Here is a 12,938-nt window from a genome sequence, read left to right as displayed (position 1 = left end):
TAATTTAAGGAATTATTAAATTATCCAAACACTGAATTTCTGCAGGAACATTGGACTAGAACTGCATTACTTTGTCCTGTTATCTTTTTAGAACAAGTATTTTTCATGAACAGTTTTTTAAATCAATTAGCAAATGTAACTATTTTCTATTAGTGTTCATTTAACACTAAAATGTTACATTTTTGCCAAAATTAAGGATTATTTTTGTTTATTTTTATTTTTCTATTTTAAGTTTTATTTTAATTTTCTATAAGTGCTAGTATTAAATCTTTGAGACTTTTTAAACTTATTTTATTCGTTTTTGTATTTACTTACAATTAATTATTTTTCATATTTTATTTCTATATTTTATATTTTTTATATTTATTTAATATAGATTTTATACTTATTTATTTTATTATTTAATTTAATATGTATTTATTCATAATTTCTTAAATATTTATTATAGGTTTATTTTTTTATATTACCCTTAACATTTAATCCTGGACTCTGTTACCTGCTGTTTGCAGGAAGCCAGTCAACAGTGTGGAAGATGAACGGACCGACGGCTCAAACTGGTTTAAACTTCACCCAATCAAACTTACGATTATTACATCAATATAAATTGGTGCCTTGCCCAAAGGCACTTTGACCTCTGGAGTGAGGAATCGACCATAAAACGTCTGGGTTGAAAGTTGCTCTAATAAGAGTCTAAAAGACACTTAAGTGTTCAGCACATTGGGTAACGGTTTGAGGCTTTTATTGTGAAGGGTTTGAAGGAAGTTGTATTTCACTATGCAAAATCCAGAAGACTTTACATTTTATCTGACTGGATATTTCATATTGATGATTAATGATGGATCTGCAGTGAAAGTGAAGCTCATCCTGTTTCCGTCACCCAGCCTCCATGTTTGCTCCGTTTTCACTTCCTGCTCCCTGCAAGGAGCCGGATTTTACAAACAAACTCCCGTTATTTCCCCGGGGAACGGCTGTGAGCGCAACAAATAAAGAAGCTGCTGCCGCTGCTGAGCTGATGAAACACTGAGTTTCTGCTGCTGTTTGCACAGATTCACTCTTCACTGATGAAGATGGAGAACTTCATCAGCTGCTGGGCAAACCTGACCTCCAGCCCCACAATATTTTGTACAATATTTTGTAGTTCTTTTGTTGAAACAATAAACATTACCTTAATAAAATCTTATTTTTTTCTACTAGACTGCAAAACTAAATCTTATCAAGTATGTTTTCTCTAGGTTCCAGTTTAAATTGCTTAGTACACTTGAAATAAGATAAAACTAACTTACAAATAACTTTTCAGCAGACACAGGAGCCTGTTTTAAGTCAACAATTTCTTAAAATTGCAGATTATTTCACTTGTAACAAAACATTTTCCCATGTTATAAGTGAAATAATCTGCCAGTGGAACTAGAACTTTTTCATCAATAAAAGAATAAAAGCAACCAAAGAAACTAAAGTAAATACGGAGGAATAAACTGGTATGGCAAGACCTTTCGAGCAATACTTAATACAGAGGACTGTATGGCAAGAATAAACAGACACTATTTCCAGATAAAAGGTAAAATAATATTGTTGAAGTGCCATGGGTAGGGGCGCAACTACACATTATTCAGGTGGATGCGAAAACATAAATCGGCGCCTCCCACGAAGGAGCGTAGAAACATACGCTCGCCTCCCCCCCAATCCCCCTCCTCCAGACGCCGATACGTTTAGGGCAAAACTCGCTACATTTACCCCGTTATGTGAGCGAGGTGAAGGAGCGTAAGGCGCGCTCAAGTGTATGGGAAAACATAATCGGTGCGCCGATTCAAAACATCTACAATAATGATAGTAACATTATTAATAAAATAATTGTCAGTGCAAAGTAACCTACAAATTATTTGGTGGGAGGCGGTGAGGGACCTGGATTAGGGCTAGGGGGGCGCTGGCCCGAAAAAGGTTGAGAAACACTGATCTACAGGATTTCCATTAATTTCTGAGGCCTGATATTTTGTGTTTTTCTCCCGTTTTCTCTCTTTTTTTTTGATAAACACACGTTAATTCTCTGCTTGACTAAAATGTGTCACTTCCTCCTGAGAGGAAAGCGTCTCTTTCTTTCATCTCAAACTTAAAGAAGAGGTTAAAATAATGTAGAAAGAATAAATAAGATGGCAGACAGCCTCATGTTTTCATTTTGAAGCCGATTCTGGGAAACTCTGAGTGCTGCAGGTCAGAGTTTCCAGAGAAACCTTCACCTCTAAATCTGAGCAGCATTAAAGAAGAAGAGGAGGAGGAGGAAGGATCATCCCAGAGGAAGAGTCATTGCAGGGTTTCTTGCCATGTTGCTCTTAATTAAACCTTTCTCTCTCTCCCTCTCTCTCTCTCTCTCTCTCTGAGCTGATTAAAGCAGGTCTGCAAGAGATACAAACTAAAATACGGGATGGGGGGAGCGGAGTGGCAGCAGAGTCAGGATCAGGGAGAAGAAAAGCAGGGCAGATATTTACTCCTCTGAGACGGAGCTGCTGCTGCGTGGGCGTCCTCCAGATTCATCTTAGCGCTCAGACTTAAAGCTAGAAGACAACAAGAGATGAAACAGCAGCCGAAAAGCAGCTTCTCACAAACAAACATGCCTCCAGTTTCGTCCTGAAATGTTTCAACTGAATCCTGACAGAACAACTGATAAACTCTAATGCCTCCTGTTGGCTCAGAGCTAATTTAAGTCGATAAAACTGCTAAATGAAGATGTCTAGGTAACTTAAGAGGTTCAAAAGTGGGCGGCTTCAGATGAGTGACAGAAACCGTGAAGTCAGACCGATGCAGAGTTTATGGTGTAAAAATTTATCAAAATTGTTCAAAACTTTTTGAGAATGAGAACACAGAGTCAACTTTAAGCTAGAGGCACCCATTCCTTTAGTATTTCCCCCAAAGGTAGCTGCATTGAGTCAACTAGGGCTGCAACTAACGATTATTCTAGTAATAGATTAATTTGATAAAATGGCACATTCTGCAGGTTTTCCATTTAACCACTTTGGCTTAATTTACATATTATTAGAAACACGCAAAAATACATATACACAAATGATTAAATTCCTTTTTTAAATAAAAGAATAAACATTGTATTGCCTAAAATGCAATACTGTAGCATTCCTTTAGTGAACGATTCCTCATTTGTAGCAAAAGATGCAACTAAAACAATACTTCTAACATCAACATGTGAAACACTCAGACCAGGTTTGAAAAGATAATTACAGTTTAATCCTGAGAAGGTGTAAACTATAATCTGGTTTGATTCTGGTTCCTGTAGTAAACTCATCACGGCCACAGAGAAACCCTGAAGGAGTCCAGATGGACCAGAAAAGTGATCCTAATGAGAACTTTACTAAAATCCCACTGTTTGCTACTTTAAAAGCCGCTCAGCAACCTTCTCTTTCTGCTTTGCATAAGCACCAACCTCACCCAACGGGTCTTCTTCTACAACCTTTTTATTCCACTTTTCTGTCTCTAAAAAATGCTTATTACGCTTGAATAAATCGCTCTAATCCAATTAGTGCAGCATAAACAGCGTTATGTGAAACAAGAGGTGGATAATCTGCAGAGAAACTGGGTTAAAAGGGAGCTTCATGTGGCGCAGCAGCTCGTTTTCACACAGCGAGGTTTATTTTCTAACGACTAACTGGGAATGATTTAACTGGATTGTGTCTTCTACAGCGAGAGGTTACATGTGTCGATGCAAACGTGGATTAAGTGGAAAGCGAGCAGCTTCTCCAGCCGAGCGGAGCAGGAAGCAGCATCATGTATCATTAAAATGCTTCCTAAATAAGGTCAGGATCACTTTCCACCAACTCGCTGCTCCAGAGTAACCCCATTTCTCCTGCTTGGCAGCGTGTGACACTCAGCAGCTGGAAAACGGATGAAGCCAGCCAATCAGAGCGGCTGCTTTCAGGGAGAGATGAAGAAATCAAACTTCTAAATATTCGCTTCTGGCAGGGTTTCTGCAGGTTTCACCAACTCAAATTTAAGACTTTTAAAGACCATTATGAAAAAAAACTTAATGCACATAAAAATTTCACATTTATATTGCCTTATTAGGGCCAATGTGGATAGAAAAAAAATGGAGTAAATTTCATTTTGTAAAAAACTAAAATATTTACATTAATCTCAGAGATATTCTAGAAAAAAAGTGGAAATTCCTCAACTCAAAAAGTTAAAAATTGAACGTTTGAAACTCAGAAAATTTCCGAAAGTTCAACATTTCCAACCTTACGAGCTTAGAAAATTTTCTAGTTTTATTATTTTTAGGAGGTATGTGAAATTAATCACACATTTTGATTTTTTTCTGGCAAATTTTCGACTTTTTCAATTTCCTTTTTTTTTTCACACAAAAAAATTTGTAGAATTAATTGGTAGAAACTTACTCCTTTATTCTGTTTACAATGGCCCTAATACGTCGTAATATTTTAAGTAGCAGTAGTGCCAAGCTCGTTTTCCCTGAATTACTCGTAGCATAGCACGGGTTAGCAACAAAGGTGGCTACTGGCGAACGTTGTCCGGCCAAACAGCGATAAATTTGCACTTACCCTGTGATAGTTTGGCGTTTTTAAGATGAACTTTGGACTATCATGTTGTTGAAATATGCGATAGAAATAAACTTGAAATGAAGCCAGCAAGGATATTAGCAGCTAATTAGCGGTAGCCTATACCGCCTCACAGAAGGTAATGAAGATGTCTGCAGGTGACTCAAACTTTGCCTGACAGAAAAGTTTCACGTGAAAAATAAACTTCATAAATAGTCCTGCCACAACAAAAATCTAAGACTTGTATTCAACTTATTTAAGGCCAACTTTTTTTTTTAAAGAATTTAAAACATTTTAAGGTCTTAATTTCAGATACATTTTTAAGAAGACGAGGACTACTTGTCCGGCAACAGAAATATCCCAACGGTCTGGAAACAAATTACATTAGCGATATCGTCTGCTCAGTCAACCGTCCAGAATCACAGCAGTTCTCATTAAAACATTTATTATAAATTAAAATGCCTCCACATCATCATCCTCGCTCTCTAAACGGATCTGCTCCGAAGCAAACGTCAAAAAACAGCCAAAAGTGACGATCACAGAGCCGGAGAGGAAGAACCGGCCGTATCCATGGTTACGGATGCTGCCTGCATACTGCTTTCAAGTCAAGGAGCTGCGGGTTTTGTTTCAGAAACGGTTTGCTCCGGAAACACGTCGGACTAAAGCGAAACGTTCGCTCTCCTCAGGGAGAAATCCACCGGTTCACCACGGAGAGGAAAAGCCGGAGCGGAGGCTCCAAAAGCCCCCCATCTGCTGCCTGACAGGCCGGTGAGGCCCGCCGCCATGACGCAACGGATAGCAAACCAAGCAGAACCAGGAGGAATCGATTCGTGCAAGGCCAAATTTAAACCCGAGGAGAGTCAAATTCACGTCATTCCTCCTAATTTATTCCCAGTTTCTGATCACCCTTCCTTCCCATTTCCATCCATCCGTCGATAAACAGCAGAGCAGAAAACAACAGGAGGATTAACTTCCACCTCCAAACCTCAAACTGGGGCCATGAAACGACCTGCAGGTTCCCCCCCCAAAAAACGGTGGACTTTAACATTCCCTCAGAGAAGCTACAGGTTCAACCCGACCAGAGTCTGAAAATACAAACTGATTTTATCAACTCATTGTGTTTACTTTACTCAGGAAGTTGCAGCTTAAATGTTAAAATTAACATGAAAACTTCTTAAGCGAATGTTTCAATTTTTTCCCCTCTCTCTCAAGCTGGAGATTTACCTACGGAGGGCTGAAGGTACAAATTTATTCTCACCAGGTGAGTGGAGTAACATTTTAGTCAAGTAATACAAAGTATTTGTTAAAAAAGCGACTCAAATACCGAGTAACTGATCAAAACATCAATCATTTAATATTTAAAAATTACATCATCAGACAGAATAAAATATACAATTTTGTGGAAATTTGGGTATTTTAAAAACCAAAATGAAAATATCTAATTTATAATTTTGTAACAACAACAAAATCAGGAGAAATAAAAAATTTCAATCAGTTTCTTATATAAAACATGAAATTTTAACAAAAAAAACTGCAGGTGCGTCTGGTGAATGTTTGGTTAAAACAAGTTTGTTCTTCATTCAGTGAAGTTATTCACAGTGTACAGACATTTTACTCAATTAAGAGAAGTGATGCTTCATAATAAAGTTACTGAAGCAAATATGATTAGCTACAAGACTGCAGCCTTCAAGATGACAAATCAGATTCTTTTAAACATTTAAACTTTTATTCTGAAGTGTGTCATCTTCTCTACACAAAATGAAAAGAAAGTAAACAAACTGATAACACACTTTAGAGTTTAAGTTTACTTTAAAATAGGATGAAAAGATGAAAGACAAAAAGGCTCAGGATCAGATAACAAGGCCTCTGATTCTGTGCAGGAAGCAGGAGAAAAACTGAACGTTTTAGCAGAAAAATCAATGCAGATTACTCAAAAAAACATGGTGGACCAGATTACCAGCTACAGAAAACGAGCTCAGAGGAGAATCTATTTAATGATTTATATAGTTAGCAACATTTAGCACCTTAGAATCAAATATTTACTATAAAATCAGATTAAAGGTTTCCCTACAGTTTGTTTTCCCCAAATATAATGGAAAATATTTTTTAAAAATGAGGAGAAATTCAGACGTATAACCAGAGGAAAAGTCACATCAACCGTCCAAATCTTCGTCTGGAACAAACATGGTTTACAGTTCAATTCCAACCCCAGAGGCTCATGGGAACTCTGAAGGAGCCCAAAGGTCAAAGGTCAACCACAACAACCACATTTACAAAATCAAAGGAGAAATGGTTAAAGTACAGCAGAAGCTCGAAATACAAGTTTAATTTGTTCTGTGATCGAGATAAAACATCAACCTGTCCAAATGTCAAACTAACTTTTTCCATTTAAAATAACTAAAATTAATTGAATCTGTTCCATCCCCAAACCACGCTGAATTATGAAAAATAAACATCTTTAAATTAATAGACATGTACACTTTGCTTATGCATAATGAAATGCAGAACAATATAAATAAAAGTTTTATAAAGTGTCTTTTTTGTCTTGGACTTGAGTCCCTGGTTGGACTTTTAATAGAAGGCAATAAAATTAAACATTCCTTCCTTCCACACACACACACACACACACACACACACACACACACACACACACACACACACACACACACACACACACACACACACACACACACACACACACACACACACACCTCTGAATTTCTGCAACTATAAACAAGAAAATAAAGCCATAATAATGAAAGTTTTCTCTCTCAAAGACAAATAAACTTTAATTTTGTGAAGAACATTCAAGACTGGAACTGAAAGATATTTGAGATATCCAAAGTAAAACCAAAATCAATAAATAAAAACAAATAAAAGAATGGATTAGAATGTCTCTGTAAACAAAATGATCAGAATGGAAATTTATCATGTGATTAATTGATGCGACACTCCTTTCCTGTCACAATAATGCACTACTTTATGAATATAAATCACTTTAAATTTGTTGTTATGCAATAAAATGACTTTAAGTCCTAGCGGCTTTAAATCCTTTTAATTAAAATAAGATAATGTGAATTAAAAAGTTGCTTATTTTAACTAATAATCATTACCAATAACATTTCTGCTGCCAGTCGATTTCCCCTCCTGCTGCTGCTGTGTCATTTTAAACAGACTGGCAGGTAGAGGTCATCTCTGGTGTGTTCAAGAGCAGTCAGGTTTTCTTTTTTTTTAAAAATCTTTTTCAGGGTGGGGACACCTCAAACGGCGTGCAAAGCGTCATAACAGGTTTAAAGATATTCAGCTGAACGTGACTGGAGTTAGAAAGTGGGATCGTTTCATGGGGAAGAAAAGCAGCATGTCATGAATTAGCAGGGAGAAAGTAAGAGATGAGTGTAGCAGTTAGAAACGTGGCGGCGCAGCCAGGCGGCGAATGCTGACTGGGCTTTCTGCCTCCCCTCCCCCTCCAGCCTCCATCCAAACCAAAAACAGCATCAAAGCAATCAAAATGGTAATGTTAGGCATGAATGGGGCCCATCCCCCTCCCCTCCTCTCCTCTTCCTCCTCCTGCATTAAACTCTGCAGAGTTTTTTTTTTTACTCTCCATGTTGTAGAGAGGTGGGAGGGGGTGGGGGGGGGGCAGAAACCACCCCCATTTCTCTCAAAATGGAAGCTTCCACTACAAAACTGAAGAGAAAAAAAAAAACAAAAACAAGGATAAAAAGATTCCCCCTCGTACACCTCATTGTTCTACAAAGATAGATTTCTTTTAAACACAAGTTTTAATCATAAACTGAAGCTTGAAAATACTAAAACAAGCAAAGCATGACGGGAAAAGTGTTGGATGTTGTTGCTGTGGAAGTTGGGTCGGTGCAGCAGCAGAACCAGGAGGAGCTGACCGTGGTGCTGAACGCTCAGCATCCGCCCTGAGCTGATTCCTCCCCGGCTGCACTGCGCGCCGAGCCGGCCTCAAAGTTACCGACCGACCGGAACCGCGAAGGAGCCGCAGCAGCACAACCATCAGAAATATTAACAAAGAAAAGAAAAGAAAAGTGAAAGCGTGATTAAGAGCGAATCAAACGGATCGCTGTTTGTCACGTGACCCAAGAAGAAATAATGCCAGCAGACAGAAGCGCAAAGTAACCAAAGCGAAGTGTTTAACTGCGTTTTAACACGAAACGGCTCCAGGCTGGGCTGGTTTCTGCCGCGGAGCTGAAAAAGTCTGAGTCAGGCCACATACTCTCTCCGGCTCTCCTGAAACATGTCGACCTGCTGAAGTTCGTGTCTGATTCGAAGCTGCTTCCCCAAAGGAGCATTCCGCTGTTTTTAAAGGGACTCTGGGCTGGATTTCAGCAGCTCCACTTTAAAATACTTTGATGACTCAAAACTGGACTGGATCATTTCTAATGCATTAGAAACTATATTTGTATTTTTAAAGTCACTTTAACCAGATCTGATGGGACAGTTTTGCAATTTATAGAATCTAGACAAGAATAGCATAAATTACTCTAAACAGATTTATAAAAACTATTGTATTTGTAAATTTGAATGCTTTTTTACACCATAAAACAGGACTCATCTACTTTACAATACAAGTTGGATCTGATGTATTTCAAACGAAACACAAAATCTTCAAAACAGATTTTAGAATAATAGCAACCTTTATCTTATTTGTAAATAGCCAAAAAACTTAAGACTGGATTCCTGTGACATCTAAAGTAAAGTTTAAACTGAATGATGCTAAACCAACTGCAGTCTCAAAAATTCAATTTGCAATTTTTTTTTATTTTTATAAAAGAACAAACTTTGTTTTTTATTTATGTCAGAAAATTATCCTTTGGGATATTTTCCTTGGTGTTCTCCTGTTACAAAGTATTAGAAAGTATCCCAAAGGAAAAATTATTAGTAAATATCGTTATATTAATCATAAACTATGCCTATTTTCTGTTGTGATGTTTTGAATTTAGCATCAGCTGGATTAAAACACTGAAATATTACATTAATGTGAAAAATGCAAATTCATAACTCTTAGCCAACAATTACTGCACTCTGAACAGTCCGTTCTGATATGAATATTGCAGTATTAGTATGCAATGAAGCCCAATATAACCAAAGGCAGAAAACCGTTTTTATAAAGGTTTAAATAAATAAGAAAGAATATCTTTGGTATAAAAATATATAGAGCAGTTACTGGACTAGTTAAAGTAATGGAATTTCTCTGGTAGACACCAGGGGTGAGTGGAATGCATTTTGAAATCATCACAATATTTTGTGGTATTTGTTGCGACAATGACAAAACAAATTCTTCGTAGACTTTTTAGCGAACAATATGACTGTAATTGCACTTCACAGCTCCACAAACACAAATACTGTTCTTAAAAAACAGAAAGCATTTTGAAATGGGCTTCTTCAGCACAACAGGGACATAAAACAGCATGATTTCTATCAGTAAGATGCACAGAACGACTGAATTTAGTTATATTTTTGAATTAATTGATACTCTCCTGGAAGAAACTGAATAAAATAGTAACAACTTGGCATAATTACTTGGAATTTATTATGATAAATCAAAATTCTTATAATTGCCACAATAAAAGCCCATACCTAGTAGAATCAAATATTTAACATTTAGAAATAGACAATTAAAACCAATAAAAGTTGCATAAATCACAAACTTTGTTAGAAAGAATGTCTGGCTAGTGTAAAATAACTTATTAAAGTTGATCCCCGGCTAAATACGGGGTTTTTCTAGCAGGTCTTAGACCAGTCAAAATATTTTAGTTTTACCAGCTAGAGCAAGCTAAAGCTAGCTTAGATTCCTTAAAAACTGCGGAATGGCCCTTTACTGGACTACTTCCATCCGCACACCAACTTCAGCCCCGTTCGACCCACTCAAAATGGACGCTAAAATCTTTCAACATTGCACAAGTTTGAGAAGAAAAGATGGCCACTTTTCCATCCAGTGCGTAGCTACGGACACTTCAGAGCTGCAGTCCTCCCCCCGGGGGGCTGTTTGAGGAAACTTCCCAACACTCAAGTCGATGTGAGGCGAATAAAAAGGCAGGCTGCGTGATTTCTGGGAGAGAGTTGATGATGTTAACCGGAGCAGATTTATGCTGATAAAGTTTCTGCCTCACTCCGCCGACCAGCCAGCCATACCGGCTGGAAGCCCGGAAACAAACCGCTAACCTGTGGGTCCAGCTCCGTCCCAGTTTCAAAACAATTCGGCAGCAGAAAAAAAAAAAAAATCACGGATTTTTGAAAGTGTGTGAAGTTTAAAACAGGGAGGTAACAAAGCGGGCTCAGTTTGTAGCAGCTCATAAATATTCAGGTCGCGTCCTGATCGCCACAGTCAGCCAGCATCCCCGCATCAACACTCCAAATTCTCCCAGAAAACAGCCTCCATCACCGGACAAAGTAGTGCAGAAAAGTAGCTTTAATTGTTGGTCTTGGAAGTGACAGACATTCCCATTCCCAGCGGCATGTCGCATAGTTTTCCTTCCCCCTCGGAGTGTTTGATCTCTCACTCTCCCAAACAGCGATAAATAGGGACAGAAACAACACCATGTTTCACTTACCTGATGACACTGGAGCTCCACTTTCAGCGCCTCTTGTAGGCCTTGTAGTTCCATGTTCCCACCAGGAAAACACTTTTCTCCCACTTTGGACGCGGCCGAGACCAAGTTTAAGTGAATTAAAGATTTTTTTTAAAGCGACAATAACAATTGAAAGAAGAACTACTCCAGGCTGCAGAGCAAGTTCTCGCTTCTTTTTACACAGGCTGGGACTCATCACCCACTTTCCGCCCGTCTCCAAAAGTGCTCCAAACCCCACGGAACGGGCCCGAGTCCGGCACGGCTGCTCTCCGGGGCACAGTCGAACTTGGACGGGTCCAAAGCGGTACCGGTTCGCCGTTCCTTTCGGTAATTTCGAGTTAAAAAACGGGGACTATATTTTGTCCGAGTCCGCGCCTTGATTTCACTTTGCCTGAGGAAAAGTTGCGCTTCGGCTGTCAATGGTAATTCTGAAGTTCCCGGATGGAGCAGACCCCCACTGACTGGGCATGCGCACTAAACACATGGAGCAAAGTAAAGGAATCACAGCCAGGAGTGATTTCTGATCTGCAAAGTGTTTTTGTTGCACCTGTAGAGACAAAATAACTTCGCTGCATACATATTTACATGTCTATATATTATTACAATAGTATTGATGAACATTTATTGTTATAAATTTGTTGTTTTTCTCTTATTTTATCTATTATTCAACTCTACAATGTGTATTTTCTCTATATAACAAATTCAGAATGAAATATGGCAATGAATGCCATATTTACTGCCACATTAATGCACAAAACACCCGTATCTTCTCATTTAGGTGTCTAAACTGATCCACCTATCCAAATATTTTTATTTAACTTTACCTAACCCCCCCAAAAATGTTTCAAGCAGAATCGCTATCTGAAATTGTAAAAAATAAAACTTAGATGATTCAAAGCATCCATTTTTAATGCTAGTGTTTCATCAATAAAGTTTAGTTTGACTGCAATTAAAAATGTATCAAAAATGATTTACACATAAGAACCAAGAAGGTGAGCAGAGACACATCTGTACTTTAACCAACATTAATATTATGCAGGTTGGACTGTTCAGCCATTACACTTTGGTTCCCATTAAAGACTGCATCCATTTTTTCCTGCTCCCTGAACAGTTATATCCCAACCACTTTTACATTTCTCTGCTTGTCTCATAAAAAGTTCAGTTTCCTGCAGCTCAATAATTCAAATTTAACTGTGGATTATTTTCCTCAGCTTGTAGAAGCCAGTAGTTCTGCCTGGGCTTTTAGCAGGTGGATGAAAATTACATGGAGTCATGCAATATAAAGAGAAACAGAGTCTTTCTGGTTAGGCTGTTGTATTCTGCTCCCTCCTCATGAAAACTCCTGTCAGTTCACTGGAATATATTCAGCTAATAAACTTCATGAACTACAGTTCACATTACTGTGTTGGACTAATGCAAAATTAGTGTTTTGTTTTCCTGAACATATGTTTGCTTTTTATTCATCAGCATTTTATTTTCAATTTAAACAACTCCACTTATTGATAGGTCTTTTCAAGCCCAGCCATAATTCTGATTTAGTTTGACCAAAGCGTCTCCACTGCAAGCTTTTTACACCAAGAGATGAATATTTTTACCCTCTTTGCTTTGCAACACAACTCAAGCTCAATCAGAATGAGTGAAAAGCATCTGAACGCATTATTTTTTGCCACAGATTCTCAGGTGGATTTGAGTGTGGGCTTTGACTAGTCCCTTTCAACACATAAATACACTTCAATTTAAACTATTCAACTGTCGCGCTGACTGACAGTTTAGGTTTTCTGTTCTGTTTTCA

The 12,938-nt window shown here is 38.0% G+C and overlaps 1 protein-coding gene across 2 annotated transcripts in view; it reads right to left on the bottom strand.

Moving 5' to 3' along the window:
- phf21b (PHD finger protein 21B) overlaps window positions 1-11,563 on the bottom strand; it is a 61,402-nt gene extending 49,839 nt beyond the window's left edge. Inside the window, exon 1 of one of the 2 annotated variants that reach the window (XM_008400869.3) lies at window positions 11,129-11,563. In XM_008400869.3, the coding sequence (XP_008399091.1) occupies window positions 11,129-11,182 (54 nt within the window). In that variant the 5' untranslated portion in view covers window positions 11,183-11,563. The remainder of the gene's footprint in view (window positions 1-11,128) is intronic. The other variant, XM_008400871.3, reaches the window with a different exon arrangement.
- Window positions 11,564-12,938: the final 1,375 nt, after the last annotated feature.

This window comes from Poecilia reticulata, chromosome 23 (genome assembly GCF_904066995.2).
Source record: "Poecilia reticulata chromosome 23, P_reticulata-male-v2, whole genome shotgun sequence".
Classification (NCBI taxonomy): Eukaryota; Metazoa; Chordata; class Actinopteri; order Cyprinodontiformes; family Poeciliidae; genus Poecilia; species Poecilia reticulata.
The sequence above is the reverse complement of the archived record's forward strand: the minus strand, read 5'-3'. Positions and strand labels throughout refer to the sequence as shown.